The sequence below is a fragment of the Argiope bruennichi genome, chromosome 5 (assembly GCF_947563725.1).
Source record: "Argiope bruennichi chromosome 5, qqArgBrue1.1, whole genome shotgun sequence".
NCBI classification, from domain to species: domain Eukaryota; kingdom Metazoa; phylum Arthropoda; class Arachnida; order Araneae; family Araneidae; genus Argiope; species Argiope bruennichi.
Window position 1 is genome coordinate 30,796,255 of NC_079155.1, and position 25,491 is coordinate 30,821,745.

The following is a 25,491-nucleotide window of genomic DNA, read 5'->3' on the forward strand; positions in this document are numbered from 1 at the left end:
ATTGAAAAAAAATGACTCAAGTGTCAATAGACCAGTCAAACTTTATATTATAGTCTTCTGATTGTGTTAATTTGAACATTTTTTTCATTCTCTTTAAAATAATTTTTGAATTAAAAATTCTTTAAACATAAGATATTGAAACAAGTTGTCATAAAAATGGCCTGCAATTAAATGTTTTGTTATTTTAGTTTGCTATATTATTTGTTGCTTCAAAACTGAGATATATAGAGATTAAGTTTTAAATTTAATTATATTAATGTCCCATTTTTGAAGTAACACTAGGGCAATTTTGGAACAGACCTCATGATTTTGAGGCATGGTCAGATTACAAGGATGATACCACAGCTAGCACTCCCCTCTCTAAATTTCTGCTCCCCTCTCCAACCAAACTTTCTGAAAGGCCATTTGACTTTGATGGATTTAGGATGCATCAGACCTGCTTCCACACTGATTCTTTGGTGGAACAGGATCTCGAACCTGGAACCTTTTAGTTCTGTGACCTTATCACCAAGCCACAGCAGCCCTTTATATAAAGATTAAAATAGCATATAAAAAGAATTGATTTATTGCTCTGAAAGATTGCTTAGAGTTCCTTTAAATGGTTTAATTCAACTTAGTATTTTCAGTGGTATATTTTGATACTTGTATGTTGAAGCAATGTCACACATTAATTAAGCACTTTAGTAATAAATAAGACCATGTGCAAATTTATTCATTTTTAAATCTGACATTACTTCAAAATAATAAGAGTAATATAGGAATGAAATATATCCTTACTTAAATAGATAACTTTTTCTTTTTAATTCAATTTTGATTATTTTTACATCTAATCACAACTACTTGAAAACCATCACAATTATTGAATTCACCAAACTTATTTTGCATAGAGTTAAAATTAATTTAGTACATAACTAAATCCGTTTTCACATTAATGCCAACAAAAATGCTTTTTCTTCAGAATTATTAGTAATAGCAATTCAGTATGAATATTTTTCTTCCTATTTGGATAACCTGAATTTAAAATGCACTATAAAACTTAACCATGATATAAAATTTTAAAATAAGAATGGATATGTCTTTTACATACACTGAAATCCAAATTTTAAGTATAAAGAATTTACTTAAGAAAATGAAACTTCAAGCACTAATATATGTAAAGAATTATAGTCTGAGTCACAAAGAAAGATTCTTTCTTGTTCTATTTATAACAATAACAAATAATGCAATTTTATTTGCATTAAAAATTTTTTTTTTTTAAAATAAATCATAATAATAAACTTTCTTAAATGACAACTGATTTTAAAACAACAGCATTTCTGACAATATGCATTCAGTAACAGACAATTTTTTTTCACCAAAATAATAATTTTATAGGGAATTATACTTTGCATTAAAGTTAACAATGTATTTAGTTTTTTATTATTCTGTATTTACCTGATTTAAAGGGGGAAAAACATTTAATAAGAAAAAAAGGAATAAATAAATAATAAAAAACAACAACAACAGACATATTACATACTGTTTTCTGATAATTAAAAATGATTAAATTCAAATTAATCCTTGTTACTACATGATGTATATTTCAATAAATGTAATAATGTTTCATATACATTCTGTGGAATAATTTGCAGTTTGGATAAATTTCCATTAATTACATACATAAAATATAATATTCTAATCTTTGAAAAAAGGCAATTGATTTTTAAACAACTAACTGCATTTTTGATAATATGCAATTAATGACAAACAATTTCTTTCACCAAAATAACAATTTTTTTAGCGATTTATAATTTGAACCTGAAATTACAATTCATATATTTTTGATTATTAATTAATTACAGTTATTAGGTAACAAGCATTTAATAAGGAAAAAAAAATCTTTTGCATATTGTTTCCTAAGTCAAATAATTTACTTCATTTAAGTTAATGCATGCTACAACATAGTATACATTTCAATCAATGTAATAATGTTTTATACACATCCTGTGGAGTAATTTATAGCTTTGATAAATTCTATTAACTACTTAAATTTCTTCGCTTTCTTTCCTTGTTATATTCATAAAATATATACAAATATGGCTTAATTTTTTTCCTTTTTAGATCTAGTGCAAAGATGTAAAATCTACAGTGAGATCAGTGGAAAATCAATTATAAAATATTTAGAATAATAGCATATTTATACAACACTGAACACATTTACTTAAGTATGTTATGATTAAGTATGTATGATACTTTTCTGTTTACAAGACAGCAAGATAAATGCATGCCTAGTATTGCAACCTTACTTTGCAAAATTCATGACATCATACCAATTTTCTGAGCTAATGTTACTGTAATTGCCACTTTGTGCACATTTGGCAGCCTTCATGATTAACAGGAAAGAGACGAGCTCATGAAAAATTTATAGTTGTATATGACTACTATCAGGGTGATGAGTAAGTACCCATTTATGCCTTTGATAAATCTACATTCATATATCAAACATTTCCATAGAATGAGAATGTAAGTTAGCTCTTATATGCATAACAGTTAAATACAGGCTATAGTTAACCAAACTACTGTACAAAAATAGATTCAATATCAAAATAAGTATAAATGACTAATAAATGCACAACTTAAAGAAAATAAATTAGAAATTGAATGAATGACAAATTTGAACTTTTATGAATATTTCATTAAGAAAAATATTTTATGCTACTTTTATCACAAAGTCATTCATAGCATATTTAGTATGTTGCTTTGGTGTAATAGTGAGACTACAGCACGAGTTAACAGTAATAATGTGATCAGAAAAATCCCAGTACGCTGTCATATGATAACCCATATTTGTGACAACAACAATGTATTCAAAAAAAGCAAAAAAAGTGTACACAATGGGCTCACAATACCAATTATGACGGAAGTAAAAGTACACAGCTAGGAAAAAAGAAATTATATTCACCATACCAAATATAAATTTATACCTTAAAGATAATTTCTCCTGAACTGTTAACCTGTGCTTAGTTCCATGTTTCATAGTCAAGTATAACAATAACATATTAGATAATGCAGACACCATGAAAGTTATAAAGCAAAATTCATGGACATGGAAATTTTCTGAAGATGATACAAACGTTAGTCCAAGTAAACTAGACACTTCCACAGCTTGAAGTAAGAATATAAGTAGAGCCAAATAATTCCATAAAGCTCCGGCAAACAGTATATCACACAGATGACTGTAGTACATACAAACCACTAAAAATCTAGGAGCAGAATGGATAGCAACACATATCTGCCAAATGTATCTCTGAGGCGAAAAACTACCGATGGCTGCGCTGATGGATGGCAAATAGTTTCGAACTTGACAGTGAGTAAAAGTTGCACTCTCAAAATGAAAAAACAGGGACCACAGAACACAAAATATGAACGAGACGAGTGGAAGCGATACAGTGTAAACAGCTAAGGTTGGAAACTTCAACTGAATGTGGGAAACCATAGTGAAATTGAAGAGACTTCTTCTATGAAAATTATGCATTTATATCAAACGATTCAATTCGATCCAAGGATCAAGAATTGAATTTAGTACTATACAAAATCATCGTATAGTACAGTATTATGATGCAGTAATAATAATAAGCTTCAAAGTTCGTACAAACATAATTAAAATTTTATACGCAACACATCAATTTGAATAATTTCCAACTATTTTTGTTAATCAGATTGTATTAAAAATACTTTATCTTTTTAAAACTACAGTATTAACGTTGACAGCTGTGCCGTATGCAGACAAATTTTATAAAAAAATGTAAATAAAAACATTAAGAAGGAGAAGTTGTAGTAGCAACGGCATTGGAAATGGAAAAAATAAACAATATTAAACATAAATCTATGTTGTTTTATTTATCAAAAGAAAATTTTCTCGAATATATTTAAAAAGTTAATTTTTAAGAAAAAGTTTTATATTTGTAAAAAAAATTCCATAAAATCTAGTATAGTGCTTTGCATCGATACTTTATTTTATTATTTCATAGAGGACATAAAAATATTTCTCGATTTTTGCTTAGAGATTTCATTCATATGAATATTATAATTATGAGAGTTGTATATATTAGAAAAAATCTAAGATCAAAATGCAAAAATTTATTTCTCGAACTTCAATAGTTAGAAAACAACTCAATTGCTAGTTTCCTTTTGAAGGCATTTTTTTAATTTGTTTTCTTTTTAAATACAGCATCATGGCTTACGCCGGCGATAACAGATATGAAGAATCTCCCAAAAGAGTAAAATATGACAGACAGCTGAGATTATGGGATGATCATGGTCAATATGCTTTAGAAGCAGCTCATGTGTGTTTAATAAATGCTTCGGCTACAGGAACTGAAATTTTGAAAAGTTTAGTTTTGCCTGGAATCGGTGCCTTTACTATTCTTGATGGTAAAATTGTTACTGGAGAAGATGCTGGGAACAATTTCTTTCTTGATAAAGATAGCATTGGTAAATCACGAGCAAAAGTTACCACAGAATATTTGCTTGAATTGAATCCAGATGTTCGAGGTGAGTTTGTTGATGAAACCTTGGAATGCATTTTGCAAGCCGAACCTAAATTTTTCTCGAAATTTACGGCTGTCATAGCTACAAATGTTACAGAACCTACTCTTCTAAAATTGGCTGAAACGTTGTGGATACAAGATGTTCCTCTTTTGGTTTGTCGTTCTTATGGTATGATAGGATATATGAGATTGCAATTTTCTGATCGTACAATTATCGAGAGCAGGCCTGAAAATGAATTCCATGATTTGAGATTAGATAGGCCCTTTCCTACTTTGAAAGAATATGTTGATTCAATTGATTTAGAGAAATTAACTGATCAAGAGCATGGTCACGTGCCTTTTGTGGTGATTCTTTTGAAGTATTTAGATAGCTGGAAAAGTCGGAATGATGGTCAAATGCCTAAGAATATGAAAGAAAAGAACCTTCTCAAAGAGGAAATTGGGAAAGGTGCAAGAAAAAGAGATGATGAAGAAAATTTTCAGGAAGCATGCAGAGCAGTGAATAGATCAATAACTGCAACTAATGTTCCGAGTGAAATTCAGGAGATATTGAACAATCCTCTTTGCGATAACTTAACTAGTGAAAGTAAATCTTTTTGGATACTTGCTAAGGCACTGAAAGAGTTTGTTAATAATGAAGGTCAAGGATGTCTTCCTGTTAGAGGTGTTATTCCTGATATGACATCAGATACACAGAGTTACATTAAACTTCAAAATATTTATAAAGCTAAAGCCGAAGAAGATGCACACATAATATATACAAAAGTTCAACAACTTCTTGGCGGTTTGGGAAAACCACCTAACTTCATTTCAGAGCATGAAGTAAAAGTATTTTGTAAAAATGCACATTGCTTGCGTGTGTTGTATGGTAGACCAATCAAAGATGAATATAACCCAGGAAAGTCTAATGTTCAAAATTTAATATCAGATTTAGAACATGATGATAGTGACATAATATTCTATGTAATGTTAAGAGCAGTGGATAAATTTCATTCACAATATTGCAGATATCCTGGGCAGACAAATGATGAAGTGGAATCTGATATTGTGAAATTGAAAAATTGTGTTACATCATTAATGAATGAGCTAGGATGTTCACCCATCACAAAGGATGATTATGTTCATGAAGTGTGTCGTTTTGGGGCTGCTGAACTGCATTCTATTGCAGCTTTCATAGGTGGCTGTGCTGCTCAAGAAATAATCAAACTCATTACTGGACAGTATGTCCCATTTAACAATACACTAACTTATTATGCTGTAACTCAATCAACTTCAGTGTATTGCTTGTGAGCTTTTCTAATAACCTGACACCTACAGTTCTGATTTGCTTTAAAATATCAATGTTATTCTTATCTCAATATATTAACTTTTATAATGCAAGAAAATTTCATAATTGATAATTTATTCAAATAAAAGGAAAATACTTTATCTTTGCTCTATAATAGAACATGAATAAAATCATTTAAGTGATTTTGAAAAATTTGATCTAATGTTATGTATGTAAAATGAAACAAAATAAAATGTATAGTTTAGTACTTCAATCAATTTAGCCTTATAATTTCCAAGACTTTAGGAAATTTCTGGAAGAGTTAAAAATGGGAGATGTTTCAAAATATATTTCAATATATCTAATTTCTTATACTGAGTGGATCTTTTATTGAAATGAAGATTAACTTGACATTCATTGTTTGCAATTGTAATTTGATAATTTATTATCTAAATATGGCTTCTTTCAAAACACATTAGAGAGATGCAATAAATCTTAGCAGTGATATGAAGCTTATAGATTCTTCATAAAATTTAAATGTTTGGTAAAATTAAAAGTTAAGTCATAAATTTTAAGTATTCTTAATTAATAATTTTTTAACTTTAGTAGTAAAAGAATATTCACAACTATGCAAAGAATTTGAAAATGGTTATAGTATTAACGCTAAGCCAACTAAATTGCACTTCTAATGTGATTTCTGCATTATTTTTTTATTTTATGAAGGGGAGAAAAATCATTCACTTTAAAGTAATTCCCAAAGACTGTAAGAATTAATCTAATATCTTGTGTTAATGTACAAGTTAAAGATATTCATAACATAAATTTATATATAAAAAAATCATTATATATAATGATATTAAATATAATGCTTAAAAAATAATCTTTTAAACAATGAATGAATGAAATAATTACAATATAATAAAATTTATGTTAATATATTAAAATATTTTCATAGATTTGAAAAAATAATTCATTTTAGCCTATAGAACACCATTTATTAGTTAAGAGGAAATGATGTGTAGATTTAAATTTAAAAAATTTTGTTGCATGCAAGTTTAATTGATGAAGAGCATGGTTTGCTTTTACAGATTTTAGTATCTATATCTATCTTCTAGTTAGTACATGATTTGTAATTTTTTCTAAGCCCTTTTTTTTTTTTTTTTTTTTTTTGTGAGAATTTTACAAAACAAACCAGAAACTTTTCTACAACTACAGTGATTAATTTATAATGATATAGAAGACATTCTTTCTCTTAGCCACAATATCCAATTTAATAATAAAGGCCAAGGAAATATGTACATGAAAACATACCTTCTTGCATTTCATTATTTATAGAAAAGAGTATATTTTCCTAAATCAATATGCACTAAGAATTGTACCTGTAAAAATTACTTTAGATGACTGAACATTTGATTTCTTTTTTTGCAAAATGTGAAACAGTGAATTTCAGCATTGCTTTTTATTTATTCATTAATTAGTTGTAAAAAGGCTTTCCAACATCTCTATATAGGGGAGTTTTTTAGAAATAAGCTATATTTTTGTCAAATATGTGTACTTGAAAGATAATCATCAAACCAAAGAATTTATTTAGCATTAACTTAAGTAAATAACTACTGTAAAACTGTTAAAATAACTGTGATTTTTGCAATATTACATTATTGATTAACTTAAACAATAGCTATTTATATTTTATTTTGGAATCAGTAATGAATCCCCTTACAATTGAAGTTTTATAAACATTCTATATACTTTGTGGTAAACCTCATTATTTTGAACTGTAACCAGAAGACAAAGACAACACCTGAACTAGCAAAACTCTAAATTTTTGCTTGACATCAGTGGGATGAGTTAATAATCCAAATGTATGAGAGTATGCAGAGGGACATTATTAGAATATAGCAGATTTCTTAATCCAACTATGAAACATAATGCATATTGAAGGCTGATAGGCTACTTATTAAAAAAGTCTTCTCATTATTGACAAGTTTAGATTGTAATGTTATATCACATTATTCTTACATATAGAGTACCAAGTTAATAAAATAGTTTGTGATATTCTTTCAAAGAAAAGAAGTTACTGATGTTAATTTTTAGTTTTATTTGTTTATATAGTTCTTTAATTTCAGAATTACTTCTACCTACTTGCTTGTATTTTCAATTCTATGATCCCCAAATAGATTTTTTTTTTTAGGAAAACAAATTGCAGATCAAGAAGTTATTTACTGCTCTTTGACTGAAAGGGAAAAGCTAATCCATTTCATTTTCTGACTTAAGAGATATATATAAACATGACAAATTTGAATGCAATTATTTGTCTGAAAATCATCCAAGATTTTTATTGAATTCAATAAGGAGCAAAATTTTTTTATCTTACATTTCATTGTTTCTAGCACTTTAATTGTCGTTTTTCATTATAAAATTTAGAAGGCATACAATGTCAGAGGTAAACATGGCTAACATTTCTTTTAAAATAAAAACTTTAGGAAATAATTATTTTCAAGACTAAATTATTAGAATCATTACATACTTTTCTGAACAAAAGACTATATATTTAACTTATCAATTAAAAGAAAAATAAAACGACTTCTCAAATTATCCTATGCATACTTTTTATGCTTGTTGTGATCTTTTGTTCTTTCTGTACTTTTCTTAATTCTTAAATAGGTATCAAGAATGTGACTTTATTCTTAATAGATAAAATACCTCTGAAAAAGTATTTTCCAGAGTTAAATTAAAAGTTTTACAATACTTTGAAGTATTCAATGACAGTTAATAATTTATAGTTTTTATTTTCTTATGTGTAGATAAGTAAACAACACAATATTTTGAAAACATTTTATTGATACCCCAAACACATGTGAAATAAATATAATATGCAAATTCAATGCTAATATTGTATTTAATAATATATTATGTCATATTGCATTCTGTACAAATTCCTAACGTATCATGACTTTTACAAATATTACCATTGTAATGGCTTATCAGTTTCTTTTTGATAACAATGAAAAATTAAAGGAAAAAGTAAAATTTTTTAATACTAAAGTAAATTTAATACCATAATATTTCTAATTAAAGAATTTATTAGTGTTTTCTGAAAAGAAAAACAAAGTACAAAATATAAATCATTAAGTAATTTTGTGAATTTAAGACAAAAGCCAGTGAAACTTGAAATTATGGTTATATTAAGTGTTATACAATATTAATACTACTATTGAAAATTTTACTTGCATTTATAGAAATATTTCAAAATCTAAATTAATGTAGTTATGCAAACATAATTATCCAGAAATATCTATTGCGTGAACATACTGCAATAGCTAATAAGTCATTGTTGGTAATAAATGATTATGGATAAAATTATTTACAAAATAAAAGGTCTAATTAAAAAAAACAAAAACATAATAAATATCTCTATATATATCAGTCATAAAATTTATAATATCAAACAATTTTTCTTTTAGTTGCAATTTCAAAATATTCCATTGGCTGAGCAGCGTGAACTTCAAAAAATAATCACAAGATCATTAATTAGGAATTGGCATTATTCAAACAACTTGTGATGCAAAGGAACTAATCAGAAAATGATAGAATTTCAAAAAAGTAAACTTTGACGATAATAAATATATAATATAGTATATTATGATATATTAAATAAACTTTCAATAAATACTTTTTTAACAATTTAAAATTTTACTAGTTTCAACTGAGTTCATTATAACTAAAAATAATGAGATAACAGGGAATTATTATGCTTTCAGTTATTTTTTCAAATAAATTCCAATACTTGGGACCGATTTGGGAAGTTACTTTTTCAAAATTATTCATGCCTCTTGCTTATCTCTGCTTGAAATAATCAGCACCTTTTATTTATAGACAATCATGTTATCTCATTTAGCCAAACACATTTTACTGATTTGCAATTTGATTTGTGATTTAGCTAAAATCGTAACTGAACAAAATATATAAATATAAAAAAAATTCATTGTCAGATATAGTTTTTCAAAGCAAGAGATATGAATATCCAAGACCTTAGGATTTATTTTTACCATAACACTATTTCTGCAATACCTGTTATGTCAAATGGTATTTACTCTATATTTTTATTCTATTAATATAAGTCTTATTTTTAATGTACTATTTATAATTTTATTCCAACAAAATAATAATTTTCTTTTTAATCAGCAAAATATATTTTAATGTAAAAAAATATTAATATAATTTGTGCATCATCTAATTTTCTTTTCCTTATGAAATTTATAGCATACTCATGCATAATGAACTGTATATAAATAATTATAATTTTACATTGAAACATACATCACAACTTTTCTTCCAAGCTACCTCCAAACAAAAAAACACCAAAGCAAAAAATAATGCTTTACCTAAAATAATAAAGGATAAAGCACAGATGTAATTTTTAATCACATTAACGACAATTTCATAAGTTGCAAGGGAGGGAAACTGAAAAAGCACTGTTATTCTTTCATTGATATTTTTTTAATTCCAAATTTTTAAATTCAAAAATAGTATCAGAAGGTGCATAAGGAGGAGTTATGAAAGGTGAAGGACTTAAAGTTCTATCAATTATCTCATCTTTATTCTTAATAGGACTAAGAATGGTTTTCTCATCAATTAGAAATGGCTTTAATTTTGCTGTCTCATCACCCAATTTTTTACCTTTTAAAATTTCTGCTACTTCGGAATTTACACTATCATTACTACCATTGTTATTTAAAATGGATAACTTTTGAATGTTTTGCCATGATGATAATTTGACAGTATTCATTATTTCCCTTTCTTCTACATTAGACTTATCATTTTGGGATATATTTTTCGTAGTATTATTCTGGCCAGGTATATCTTCCTTTATTAAGTTCTCTGAACATTCTCCACAATTTGGCTGGCTCTCAATGTTTTTCAGTATACAAAGTGTTTCACTGTTTGACAGAAATGAGATATTTGATGAAGTGCTTGGTATTGGAGTAGCATAACCACTTGGAATGCTAAGAGGAGAATCAAATCTACTGCTGCTTGAACTATTATTTTGTGTACGATAAATTTCTGATGATTCATTACTGTTACCCTCATCAAGAGAAATTTCTTTGGATATTGGTTTGAGTTGATTAACAATCATACTTTCTGTTTGCATTGTTTCATCTTCTCTAGCTTGCATTTCTTTAATTAGTCGTGTTAAATTTCTCCGAGGGCTTCTACTTCTTAAAGTGATTATTTCTGCCGGTTTATTTTGCTTATTTGAACTAATTACTTGCAAAATTCTGTCCTGCTGTACTTTTGTCAAGTTCCCTTTTTGTGGCATGAAAACCTATAGAAAAAAAAATAAAAAGATGAATTTTTCTGATCCAAATCTAGATTGATATAATGTATTTATTTAAGAATATTTCAAAAGTTAAATGATGCTACTTACCTTATTTTGTGACGATGTTTTAATATCAGTGATTTCTGTAGATTTTGATGCTGGTAGTGGATTGATAAGGAGTAAAGTTCCTATAGAATAATTAAAATTTATAACATTTAGGTACTTAATATTTCAGTAAACATGTAAACATTTATATTAAAAATAACAAATAAACAATAAATAACCTTAGTATTAAAATCGTCATATATTTATCACTACAATATGCTAAAATTTTTTAAAAATTCTTTCTTAATGTGAGCACTATATTGACCAAATTTATTCTTATTATTGTTAAGTTTCACTTTTCTTCATTTTTGGACATTTGTCTATAATTTTTAAAATTCATTTTACTTTCATGAACTAATAAAATGTAACACTTATGAACCATATTGCTTTTCATTAATATTTTCTGCATGAAAAACAAAAACAGAGCATTATAATAAATTTAACATATGAAATCTAATTTTATAAGCAATTATTAGAATTTTGTTTGAATGAGTATTTGATTATATTAACCAAGATTCTTTCTATTGCTTTGCATATCCCCTCCCCAATCCTTTTAATTTTTCATTTTCACAAACCAAAATTTTAATTTTAAAACAGACTTTAATTTTAAACTTCTTTCAATAATAATAAAAAAAGTGCAAGAAATAAGTTTTCCGTGATCCCTATATACATAAACGAGTAAGAATAAAATAACTTGTAGCAGCTAATGATAAAAAGGCTTTTAATTAGCTATATTTATTTCAAAAACTTAAAATAAATGTTTCTTTAAAGGGCATATATAATAGTTTAGCATATCAATACTAGATAAAGCATCCTTCTGTTTTGAAACCCAGAATTTCCTATATATGGCATCACAGTTTAAAAAGCACCCAGTTCAATTACAGAAAAGATAAATAGAATATTATGTGAATAGTGCATGCATTCTGAATATTATTTTCATATAATTAAAAACAAAGCAATAACTATTCAGTTTTACTGTAAATGAACAGTTCATTAACAGTTTTGGATTCTCAACATACAAAGAGCTGGCAAATATATGAGGAAATTGCTGCATCTATAAACCTTTTCCAATTTTTTTATGAATGGGACAGTTTATATTATATTATATATTGTAGCAGTTGCAGTACTCTACTCGTAATGAGAATGAGATGATATGCTGTTCTGTTAAGCTATGCATGCGAATGTCTTGTCTTTGTTTAGTGTAAAGTGTGATTATTAAAGAAATGTTCCTGAAAACATACGTCCTGTTGCTTCCACTGAACAGATCATAATAATCTACATTCTACAACAATATATTATATATATATATATATATAAACATAAACCCATGTCTATCTTGCTATAATTTTCTGATATTAATTTTAAAATTAGGCTATATTTCAAGAATGAGATAAATTCTTCCAAGATTCTTTTGAATACACCTTTCACACCAAATTTTCAGAGAAAGTGATAAAAATAATAAATAAATAAAAAATAAAATACAGTTTAGTTCTACTTTAATGTGATAATGATATATGTAAATGATTCTTTAAGAATAAATGAAGTTTTACATATTTTTAATACAGAGAAACCTAATATATATCATGCGCCGATGTGAAACAGAAGCACATTCATTCAAATTTTTTCTTTACTGATTGAAATAACATAATACTATGAAGTTTTGAAAATATTTCCAGATCAGAATTTTAAATAATAATAATAAAACCATTTAAAATTTTTATAAAAATATTCAGATGATATTCGAAGCTAGATAATGGATGTAATTAGATCATAAGAACTGATCATTTATGTATAAAAAGTTTTTTTTTCTGTGTAATTCCAAAAGATATTTATATCTGCTTATGTAATTCAGGATCTGAGTAGAATTATTTTTTTAATTTTTGTCACATAACTGTGTAATATAAAACCCAGAATTTACCAATGAAGTAAGAAGAATGATAAATATTATTACAAGTATTATTAACATTGGAAACCAGGGCTGAAAACTATTATTGAAACAGAAAATAATAAAGTGATATATATGCCATTATTTTAACAAAGCTAGTAAACTCAATTTTTGATATCTCATTTTACAATGCATTGTTGTCTAACTGACATCAAGGAACAAGGCATTCTCTTGAGGATAATTGTCATGCAATTTATCTTGCATATATTTTTCTGCCTTGGGAATGAACAGCTGTGTTGTACACTTATTATTATCATTTTTAAGTGCCCAGGAAAGAAGAAATTTGATAAATTGCAAATTTATGTTTCTCACATCAGTAGTGAAATAATGAGTTTAGATACCACTTTTAGAGTAATTACAATACAATACCCCTATACTTTCTGATTGAATAAATGGATTGTGATTGATGGTTTGTCAATTCTAGAATTTCTTTTGCCATATTTATTATTATTAATTATTTTGTTGATAAAATTCAGAGATGTCACATATTAATTAAAATATTTTCCTTTAAACTTAAAAATTATACTTTTACAAGCAAATTACTTAAAAATTTTGCAAGTAGTCATATGATTTCTATTTTATGGTTAATAATAAATGCCATTAAGAGAATCTTACCAATAGGAGTTGGAGGCTTTGCACCATTGCTATTTATTGGATTTAAAATATAATATGCTCCATTGGTTGACAACACTTTTATGCTTGCTTGCCCTTGCACAGTGATAGGTTTCGGCTGTACAACATTCTTTTTACTAGCTTCAGATGAAAATTTTGGTAAAATATTTGAAAATGCAACTGAACATGTAGTACTCGTTTTAGGATTGCTGACAGTACTGATATTTAAATTGGTAGGCTTTATATTTTCATTATCACCACTATTTCTTAAATTAAGGTTTGAAAAAGATGTTTTACTCAAAGTTTTATCACTTTTCAGAATGCTTTTCTCAAATGGTGGAGCAGAATTAGCAGTTTCTTCAAGGCAAATTCTTTTATGCTCCATTTCTGCTACAGCACAGATTTCTTGAAAAGAAGAATGCCTTACTAAACTTCGTGACTTGTCATTGTTATTTAACTTCGTCAAATTGTTAATTGAAATGTTGTTTGATAATGCTGAAACAAAAATAAAATGTTACTTTATAAAAAGTTATGAAATTATAAATTTAAAAAATAATGCATTGAAATAAAAATATAAGATGTTATATATCAATACTTTGTAACTCATTCATATTTTTTTCTCTAGTTTCATTAGTTTTTAAGTAAATATTTATGCAGATATTGTTTTGGAGCAATATCTACGTTCCAGATAAATGCAGAAAACGTGATAAGTCATTACGTTTTGAAAGAATGTGAAAATTTGAAATAAATGACATTTTAAAATAAAAATGCATACATAATACATATATTATTACATATAAAATATTTACATCATGTCATGTTAAATTTAAACAATAGATTAAAGAATTCAACAACTCAAAAAGCATTTATATGTATGGACAATTCTTAAATAGTTAATATACACAAATAAGAAAAGTCAAAATGTTTAGGAAAATTAATATCTTGAAAAACACTTAAACCAAACACATATTTTTTCATAAAATAAATTAATAAGGGCATTACAAAAATTGACATAATTTCTTTTTTATTTACACTACTAATACAATAAATAAAAGGTACAATTTGTCATGGTGTAATATTTTAATGTGAAATTTGACAAATCTGTTATAAGCTTCGAAACAAAAACTGTATAAATGAGTTACAAAACACTTTTTGAAAAACTTGAAATTGATTAATTATATATTTTTATCTGTCCTGAGTTTTATTCCAAAATTTTTTTATTAATAAATGCAGTTTAATCTTTAATCACAGAATTTTTCTCGATGTCATTTAACTATAACCTTTTGGAAGGAGAGGAAAATTGCCTTTGTTGTTAAATATTTCAGTAAATGCAGTTCAGTCATCACAATAGTTTTATATAATGCACTAACATATAATTATATAGCTATCAGTGAAGCTTACAATTTCATTTTAATTTCTGAGGTAAGTAGATATTTCTTAACAGATATACACATTGAATTTTATTCATAATAAATGCTTCATATGAAACAAAAGCGTAATAATGATCTTATCTCACTGAAGCAATTATTTGATTCCTCCCCCCATCATTTTGCATATAGTTAAAATGTAATTGAAGAAAGTGCATTTTGTTGCAATTGATACATATTAGGAAAAAAAAGGGGGGGGGGGGGTTATACATGTTTCCATTCATAAATTTGAATTCATTTATTTTATTCCATTGTTAATAAATTATTTCAATCATTCTAAGAATAATTGGGGGGGGGACAATCAATTTCAGATTTCCCCCAAATTCTTTCATTTGGGAGTGGAATCATAGGAAATTGATTGACGTGAGAGTATATAATTTTGTTTAACTGAACATTTTTTTTCTGTTTAGGGTAGGCAATTTAACTAAACTTCTTAACCTAATTTTACATGCACACACACACACATATTAAAAGAACAATCAGATTTCATAATTAATTATTCTACATAACTTTAATCCAAACCAAATTATTTTAAAAGTTAGTGAAAATTTATTCGAGAATTACTAAATCATATAATTATTTACTTTTAAATTCTTCTGGGCTTGGTCCAGTATATTTAAAAGCAGGCTTCCTACCAATTTGTGATACAGTGATTTCTTTCTGGATAAGACCAATACTTGAAAGAACATTTGCTATGTCATACAAACGACGAATTTGAGCTGAAATAAATTGAAATTTTTTTACAAAATGTTTCCTTAATAAGCTGAAGTAGTTTTATTCTTTTATCAAGTTCATAAAATTTTAGCACGAAATTTTTAATGTGGATAGTTTTTTCATGTTTTGGCTTTTAAAAAAAATACTTTCTATCACAGTGGATTAAAGTTGACATGAATCATTTAAAACATCCTTGAGTATAATGTTATAACAAAATTTGAGTTACAGTATTACCTTTCCCCTTTTCCCATTTACATATTTATTGATTTTACAGAATTAGTCATATAATGCAGTTTATTGAAAATAATTTAGTATTGCTCCACAAGGGAAACAAACAACTTCTGCAGATGTTTAAAAATCAGGTGTATAATATTACTACTAATTCTCTGACTAACATTTTTTTTATAATTAATGTTATAACATCATGTACATTAGTTTTTCATGGTTAGTAAAATTAAATAACATTATAATAGAAAATGTGCACATGAATAATAAAAGTCATTATTCATGTCAGTCAAAAGTAATTTTCTTATATTAAAGAGTATTAGGGCAATGAATAATTAGACAGAATACATTTTACATAGCATTCCAAAAAATTATTTTCCGAGAAATAGTTTGATAATGGACATTGGAATAAAAATAAAGAATATAAAAGGGTAAAATTCTGTATTAAATAGCCAAATAAGCAATCATTTTATTTAAATACTTGAAAACTATTATGAAGATAAAAAGAAATAGATTTTACTTTTAATTTGTGCAGGTCTTTCAGATTTTTGAAAACCATTCAGTACTTTAGCAGCAACACCTAAACTAATAACTTTTGACTGCAAATATAAAAAGGCAAATATAGTTAGATATTGATAAATATTCCATTATAAATAAAATGTATATGCTTGATTAAAATTTTTTTTTATATAAAATAAGCACATAAAATTAACATTTAATATGTCAAAAAAATCTGGTAGAAAATCACATTAAAATACGTATATTTTCTGCGAGAGATAAGTATATTGTATCTACAAAAATAAGGGGAAAATAGATAAATAAAAGTATTAAAAGATTCAATTATAATGATACACTAAACAAAGTTTTGAAACATGCTATGAAATTTTCTTTAACCATTTTAAGGATACATTTAAGAAAATAAAATTACCAAATTTTGATCAGGTAGTTACAAATAAAAATATTCTAGTTTAATGAAATAAAAATTTGCAGTAACTTTTATCAAACAAAAATTCTTACTTTCATACGACACAAGTGTACAAAAATGATGAGATATTAATTGAGAAATAATAACCTTTTTGTAAAAAATGGTATGGTTATAAATCACAATTTTAGTCTTAAATGGATTCATGAAAAATCAATTTTGTGATATGATATGATCAATTTTATTAAATTTTTTAAGCTTAAAAAAGAATTTTCAATTTCTCGTTTCATTTAAATTTAGCACAGTTTAAGCTGAATTGCAATTGTGATATTCAAAGATCGAAGCAAATTTAATTGAGAACTTCATGTTAGAATTATATATAGTTTTGCATCATCCATGTTTTTTTTCTTTCTTTTTTTTCTTTTCAAAAATGGATATAAATAAATAAAAATTAAGCTAACAATTTTAACAAATGCAACTCACATAGTAATAATAAAAAAAAAATCTTTAAATAAAATAGATGAATACATTGCTTGCCGTTATGCCTAAATAATATTTTTCTAAAAACAGTTCTATAACTAATAACTTCGACTATTGTTCATATGTTTTTAAGTAATTAGGAGAAAAGAGAGCATATACTTTTGTTGAAAATTACAATTTTAACATTGAAGATACATTTAAAGAAGGAACTAAAAATAAATAATTTTGTAACAGTGACAGTTGTATTGCATTTTTAAGAATTCAAAGAAAGGTTAAACATTTTTTTAATACAAAATTTTTCAATTTTCAGTTACAGACAATTTTAATTACATCTTAGGAGAAACAATACCAAACACTACTAATAATCACATCTTTTTTTTTTTCGTAAAACATAACCATTTTAGATTATTATTTATTTAGCATTATGTCTTATTAAACTTTGGAGGATTTCATGAACTGCATATCCAAATAATCTCACACAAAAAAATTATTGAAATCAATTACATCATCCATTTATCACTGGATATTTTTTTATTGAAACATTTTAATATTTACACAAAAATATTTTATATAAATATAATAAATGTTGCGTTAAAAATAATTATTTCTTAATTTTGGGAATTGTGGCAAAATTTCTCTGAAGAAAATACAGGGACAAATATTTTTATATCCCCCCATCCCAAGATAAAGATAAATATCTAAGCTTTATAAGAAAAGGAGAGAACATCAAATCTATTTTGTTATAAAAAATACTTTTCTTTTCTCAGTTAAATATGAATACTCACAGGAGAAACCAGAAAGAGCATCAAAAACTTTTGACTCATAATTGCTAGTGATTTTTCTTTTCGTAATTCTGGGACAGGTGAAGGCTGAAGAAGACTTCGAAGAGAAGATGAATATGAAGTTTCAGCTTCAAAAATTTTGGTGAATTCTTGAACTTCATCTAATATGCATGATTGTTTTGGGTCAGTTGCATTTTCTTCATGATTCAGCACATATTGCAATTTGGCTAGAACATTTTCTTTGTCGGCTGCCTTCTAGATTAAAGTATTAACACTCATTATTTTTTTTTATCATGTTCTAAAGATCCTAAAACTGAAGATTAAAGAAAAAAAGAGAAGATTTTATAGGTGAAAAAAAAAACTTTGTAGACAAGGCATTTAGCTAACAATGAATTATACATCAGTTTTAGAAAAGGAAAGATTATTACTGTGAGAAATTCACATTGAAACATTCAACATTTGAAATTCTACATTTCTATAGGGTTTTTGTTTCCTGAAAATATTATTTAACAAAATCATATTATATATATAATGTAAAACATGATTTTTGAGTATTTCATGACCAAAGAGAGAGAAGATACCTTTGAATTTTTGAACTCAGCTTTATTCCATCCCGGGAGGTATAATACATACAAGCTAGAAGCAATGAAGTATGTCAATCTACATCACAACACAGGAGAGAAAGCACCAATAGAAATGTTTTCCCGATGTTTATATACCATGAGATTCTGATAGGGTTTTGTTACACATATCAATTTAGGTATGGACATGACAGATTTAAGAATTTTTAGAGCTCGTGTAGCATTATTAAAGGTGGAATTGGTCCAGGAAATAAGAGAACATTTTAGAATGAAGTTAATATGGACTAAATTAAAATAAAACTTTGAAATTAATGACGTTTCAATTTAGATTTAGAGATATCATCATATATGTACACATATATAAAAATATACATATATATACTGTATGGAATATAGGTTAAAAAATGAATAGTTGAAAAGATAATGATAAAGGAAATATATATGGAAATAACCAATATTACCAATTGTTAAGAGCCCAAACATAACACTAATAAACTGTGTTTTTTTAAACATTTCATCTCTGAATCAATTGAGTTTTTTCAAGTATTTTAAAATGCAAGTGTTGTATAAACGGGATGACTCAAAAAGTGATTTTAAAACATCTTGTCAGGAAAATTGAAACAGCTCTTAAAAGTTATTAAAGCTAAATTCTTTTTTTTTTATTCTGTGTGCAAGAACTGCAGTTGTATCAATAATATTTAATTGAATAATTTATTAACTAATTAATTATTAAAGAACAATTATTAATGCAAATGAGTTATACAGAAAAACAATTATACATTTTTCTGATTGGAACAGACCATATATGAAAATTCCATCAGTTATTAATCATAAAATTGTCATACCTTTATGTTATATAGGGCATTTGGCAAGTTTACTTTTCCAAACCATAAATATTTATTTTTAGCCAGTTTTTTCAACATATCAACGCTTTCAAATACATTTACTATGTCATATAATCGTCTTCTTTCAACACCTGAAAACAACAGGAGCTCATATTAAACAAACAGTTGTTACAAATAGTAAAAATAAATAAATAAATAAATAATAATAATAATAATAAACTGAGCTAACAAATGAGCTTGGATTACAAATTGAAAATATTTTTATTAAAATAAAACACTAGTGGAAGATTTGATGCAACATTGAAAGTTTTTTGACATAAATATAAAACATGCATAAGATTTTTTAAATTGTTATAAGAAAGCGACAGTGTACAGCAAGCTAACAAATAGGAAATTTAATCAATATATTCAAAATTTCAGAAATACAATATGGAAACTAGATAAATTGTCAACTATTCTAAAATGAAACTGTCAGTTTTTAATGCATGCAGTAAAAACATTCCCATCATGTATTGGTCTCAAGCTTAGATTAGATCTCATTAAGATATAAATTTAGAACTGTTTTAAGCAATGGGTAATCCCTTATTTAATTGCTTTATTCAAACAACACCGGTTTGGAATAAAAAGCTGAACTTCATAAAATAAGGAATTGCCAAAAGTAAACACCAAGAAATAAAATAACTATGATTAATTGAATAGAAAAAGTGGTTGGCATATTAAAAATATTATAGAATAATTACATAAAAGAAAATTAATTGGTCTTAATAATCATAAAATCCAATTCTGAAAATATTGAAATCTGCAGAAATGTTTCATGTCTGTTTGATGAACACCTTAATCTGTTCCACATATGTTAATTTTAAGGAAGCAAATCATAATCAGAGAGTGGCATCATACTTGATTTCCTAATTTCCTCCCAGTGTCTTTCTATTTCAGTTTACAGTACATTAAATTCTGGGAGAGTCTGATTTAGAAAGAAAACTCAAACTTGTGTTAAAATTATCTTAGTTCACGACATTCACCATCATTATAGCTTGTGAAACAAGTTAAAAATACTTAAACTTTGTTAGTTTAAAAAAGTTGCATGGATTTGTTATTTGTATCAAGATTGTTCAACTTGATATTAATTATGAACTTCTAAAAAATGATTATAAAGTGAAAGAAAAAAAAATAATCCACTGTTGATTATTTATATACCATAGTTACGAATATGATCTTTGTTGGGTTTGAAGCATTGCAGTGGTACTTAAATGATTTTTATATCATAAGACAAGTCTTTAAATTAATTTATAAAAATATTAATAAGAAAATGTATATTTAAGAACTTAAAAACTGGGGATTTTATTTAAGAAACTATTTATTCCAAACATGATATTGCTGTTCTATAAAAACAACTAAGCATGAGTAATGACAATCACAAGTGTTTTTACCTCACAAAGTGACAAATGAACAGAATAGATGAGCTCATTGTGGAAAGAATTGTAAAGAAAATTATTACACATTAAACATCTTTTAAATTTAATGCATGCATAATGAATAATTACATACTTAATTTTAGACAGGCATCGTCAAGAGAGACGATAATGTTTGAGTTGTATTCTGGGTACATTGGATACATTAGAAGAAACCTTCAAGTAAAAGATTAAAATATTATTTATAACAATAATAAACACAATTCACAACAGATAAAAAATGTTAGAAAAAGTAAGAAGTAGAAGAAAATAAAAGTAACAGTTAAAAATAGGTGCTATAATTCAAAATTATGGGCTTTTGAATACCAGCCTTACATGGAACTGTGTGCCTAAATTTAGAGGGCCATACAAATACTGACCTTGAGTATTTTTTTTTACAGTGAGTTTTTTATATTAGTAAGTGAAATCAATTATGGATTAATAATTCATATAATGATAGTTTTGAACAAAATAATAAAATTTTAACCTACCTTGAACAAATTATTGCAAGCGATCTTTCTTTTCTATTTACTCTATACACAGGATTATCATCAATTTCTATATTATTTAATGAAATGGTATTTTGACTTGAATTTCTAGACTGAACAAATGGAAAACAAATGTTTAGTAAAAACAAATTAACTAAAATTGTACATCATTTCAACATAAAAGATTTTTTATGATTATTTTCTTTAAGCTTTAAAAAACTGGATTACCATAGAGATGAGAACAATTATATCTTTAAGTGATAGAACTAAGCTTGCTCACAATAGAAGTTTAATTATTGCCTTTACTCAGCAACAAATCATTTTATTAACGTAATAAATAAATAGCACAATTTTAAACAAAAACATTATTTAATTCATAAGATAGAATAAAAATACATACAAGTTTTCGTAGTTAAAAACAATGCAGCATAAATATGAAACATTCACTTTTAAATGGTAAAACTTAGGATAAAGCAGTTATTGCTCAAGAATACTTTCAAGAATTCCCTTTTGTAATAAACTTCAAAAATAAATTATTCTGTTCTCACAATAATTTTAAGAAAAAAGGAAAAATGAAACAAATGGTTGAATATAAATAAAAAAAAAATCAATATAAAAAAATTCTGTATGCTATTTCATTTATATTAAATAGAGCATAAGCAAACTTTTTTTTTACAAGTACTATAAATCCAAAATGCCAAAATATAATAAGTAGTAAATAAAGAAAAATAGATAAAATTGGCTGTAAAAATTATGAAATTTAACTCAATAATAACTGATGATTTAGTGGACAGAAATAAGTATCATTAATATTAGAAGAAGAATAATTTTGAAGTCGTATCTTCTGGAATAGGACTTTATTTAAGATCTCATTACTCAACAATAAAATTGGGCAAACAAAAAAGGTAAAGAACAGTTATGTGTAAAAACATTACAATGTTTTTCATGCATTTCTGATGGTGGTTCTAAATATAAATATTATCTGGCAAAAAGAAACAATAAGAAATATAAAAATTTTGTAACAAAAAGCAGATTTTAGAGGAAGGTAGTAGGACACTTATGAAAACTATGTCTACAAGTGAAATCATACTGAAATTATGAATTTTGTTGCCAGTTTACTGTAGCCAATATTTACTTTATTAGTTAATTACTTAAAGAATTGGATATTTTCCTTATCCATTAAATAAATAAAACAAGACAGGTATGTAATAGCCTTCCAAATCTTCCTTTTTTTAATAAATTTAATTTGTTTTATTTGCTTGATCCATACAGACTCTGTAACTAGTTTGATCAATTAATTGAGGTAGACAAATTGTAATATTTTGGATTAATAAGATAAATATTAAATTCTTTATTTATTGAAAATTAACATCTATTTTAAAGTTTATTAGATATCTAATATCTATATTATAAAATTTTGGTAAATATGTATATTAGCAAACCAAATATTTCAAATAAATTTCAACCCTTTTATAATATTAAATTTTAAGCATAAACTATCAGGCTATGTCTTAAAATGCAAATTCAAAGCTCAACTTTTTATTACTAAAAAAATTATAATTCAATTTTTTCTTAGTATGCAAAAATAGCTTTTAAAATGATGTAATTTGCATATAATCAAAAGGACACAATTCTTAAAATAATATTTATATATAGATGGAATAAAAATTGCATCATTTTTAACCACTATTATTATCTTTATACACTTATTTACCTTAGATCTAAATATGCACTGAAAAGTGAGAAATAATATATATTCATATTATTTATCGTATACATTTAAATGCATATATAAATTTTAACTTCTATACTGATACTGAACATAAATCATTTTAAGAAAATTTATACAATGATTAATTCATTAGTTATATAGATACTATACTTTTTTTTATTAAACGGCTAATTAATATACATATATTTAGTGGTTTATATAAAATCATTCACTGGTATTGTGTTATTATTAGGATAATTGGAATTATATAAAATTTATGTATGAATGTATATTTAATAAAATACAGATGAAAGTATGCAAGTATAAATAAATTGAAATAATTGGAAATGAATTTAAATGTAAAAATGATTTTATTAAAATAGCTTAAAAAATGCATAATCAGTTCAAGAAGAGGTGAAAATACAAAATTAATTTTATAGAGAAAAATCTTTATTATTATATACTTACCTTAGGAGAACCGCAGATTACATACTCTAGTTTTGAAGCTATAGCAGTCAGCATTTTAAAATTAGTGTTTGGTGTAACAGGATCAGTCTTTTCAACTTGTTTCTTGGGTGTACCTTTCATTTGATGGTCATAATCTTTGGAGTTACAACTTTTTTCAAAAATTTCATTAATGTTTGGTGGTATGTTTTCTTTTGAAGCATCCATTTTAAATTTTTTTGTTGGTTCTATATCACAGGATTCAGGAATAGGGCGTTTCGGGCTTAGCATTTTCAAAGGTATATTCAAATGGAACTCCTGAAATGTAATTATATATATAAAAGCAATTTTTACTTAATCTCTTTTTTTTAACTAAATCCTTAAAGTAAAAAAACATTTTTTTAATAAGAAATATACAAAAAAAATCACTAAATCCACATACCAAACAATCTAGCAATATAAAATAATACAACAATAATTAAATGTCAAAAATTTAAGAAAAACTAGCATTATACATTAATTTTCTTTATATATTTGTTATTTAATATAACAGAGAATTATTAAATTTAAGCATAAATTCTTAAACAGGAAATTTATCTATTAACTTTTAAAGATACTGCATCTGCAAATTTAGAAGCAAATTTTACAATTATTTTCAAGCATCTAAATAAATGCAATAATTAATTATTGGAAATTCATAATATTTTAAAATATATTAAATCAGTTATTTGTATAACAAACCATAAGAAAGTAGATAATTTTCCATTATTCGATATTTTCATAAATACGTTATTCGTTGGTGGCATGGGAACATTTGTTATCAAAACACCTGGCATGAAAATTTGAACAGCACCGAAATAGTTCAAAACTTTTGTGATTGACACACTTTAAAACTAATTAAAAAAGAATTTTAAAATCACATAACGGTTATTGCTATAAGTAAATAAGCATGGAGATCAATACTTTGCCTCGATCTAATCAAAACCGGCAAAAACGATCGTTAAGCGATTACTTATGTAACGTATTTTTATGTTAGCTTAAATTGGACTTATTCAAAATTATTAATTTTTTATTCACATAATTTACCTAAACAGTATAATATTTTGATTGCTTTTAAACAATTCAAAAAAAAAAAAAGAACGATTCCAACAAAACTTATTTTTTATGAAAACTGATTCAAATTAAAATGATGAGCGCGATTAAAAGTTGCAAAATAAAAAAAAAGAAATGAAGAATACATTTTACAATACAAAAATACAATGCAATTAGAAATTACTGTCTTATCGAGCGAATGCTAAGTAATCACAAGTTTTCTAGCTTACTCACCAGAAGTGGAGTTAAATAACCCGCGTTTTCGAAACAAGTTTAGATTATTAGAAACGGCGGTTGCTACTATTTTCATTTTGGCGCGGCATATCATAGCAACCGCTGCCATGATAACATCGTTCACCGAGGTCATATTATTTTTCTTCTTATGTTAATAGATAGAAAATTTTCATACTTTTTTTTTCATATATCGAAAATTTTATTACATGAGAATAAATTATAATTTCAATTATTATAAAATTACCTATGAGTTAGGAATAAAATGCCGTATATTATTAATGTGAAATGTATGTTACTCAGACTCAGTAACGTCATCA

At 25.7% G+C, this 25,491-nt stretch overlaps 3 protein-coding genes across 5 annotated transcripts; 1 reads left to right on the plus strand and 2 right to left on the minus strand.

The window, feature by feature from the left end:
- Positions 1-1,824: 1,824 nt before the first annotated feature.
- LOC129969655 (post-GPI attachment to proteins factor 2-like) lies at positions 1,825-3,767 on the minus strand. Its single transcript, XM_056084308.1, has one exon. It carries the CDS (start codon positions 3,512-3,514, stop codon positions 2,690-2,692), a length of 825 nt encoding a protein of 274 aa, XP_055940283.1. The 5' UTR covers positions 3,515-3,767; the 3' UTR covers positions 1,825-2,689.
- A 412-nt stretch (positions 3,768-4,179) lies between these two features.
- LOC129969654 (NEDD8-activating enzyme E1 regulatory subunit-like) lies at positions 4,180-6,302 on the plus strand. Its single transcript, XM_056084307.1, has one exon. The coding sequence runs from the start codon at positions 4,215-4,217 to the stop codon at positions 5,817-5,819; it is 1,605 nt and encodes a 534-aa protein (XP_055940282.1). The 5' UTR covers positions 4,180-4,214; the 3' UTR covers positions 5,820-6,302.
- Positions 6,303-8,647: 2,345 nt separating this feature from the next.
- On the minus strand, positions 8,648-25,290 carry LOC129969652 (transcription factor E2F8-like). Of its 3 annotated transcripts, none has more exons than XM_056084305.1 (11): positions 25,175-25,290; positions 23,873-24,166; positions 21,697-21,806; positions 21,303-21,382; positions 19,755-19,885; positions 18,332-18,583; positions 16,665-16,743; positions 15,790-15,924; positions 13,782-14,273; positions 11,225-11,304; positions 8,648-11,122 (listed from the first exon to the last, which is right to left on the minus strand). In XM_056084305.1, exons 2-11 carry the CDS (start codon positions 24,137-24,139, stop codon positions 10,283-10,285), a joined length of 2,466 nt encoding a protein of 821 aa, XP_055940280.1. In that variant the 5' UTR covers positions 24,140-24,166; positions 25,175-25,290; the 3' UTR covers positions 8,648-10,282. The 3 variants fall into 3 exon arrangements, with proteins under 3 accessions (XP_055940280.1, XP_055940281.1, XP_055940279.1); XM_056084306.1 differs by lacking the exon at positions 25,175-25,290 and adding an exon at positions 25,125-25,170; XM_056084304.1 differs by lacking the exon at positions 25,175-25,290 and adding an exon at positions 24,590-24,653.
- Positions 25,291-25,491: the final 201 nt, after the last annotated feature.

Bases quoted from the DNA above. Each gene is read 5' to 3' on its own strand.
- LOC129969654 (XM_056084307.1), top strand. From the start codon at position 4,215: ATGGCTTACGCCGGCGATAACAGATATGAAGAATCTCCCAAAAGAGTA.
- LOC129969652 (XM_056084304.1), bottom strand. The intron at 21,383-21,696 runs GTAGGTTAAAAT...TTTTACTTGAAG, and splicing joins CTTGCAATAATTTGTTCAAG to GTTTCTTCTAATGTATCCAA. The intron at 15,925-16,664 runs GTAAAATCTATT...AATTTATTTCAG, and splicing joins AAGACCTGCACAAATTAAAA to CTCAAATTCGTCGTTTGTAT.
- LOC129969655 (XM_056084308.1), bottom strand. From the start codon at position 3,514: ATGCATAATTTTCATAGAAGAAGTCTCTTCAATTTCACTATGGTTTCC.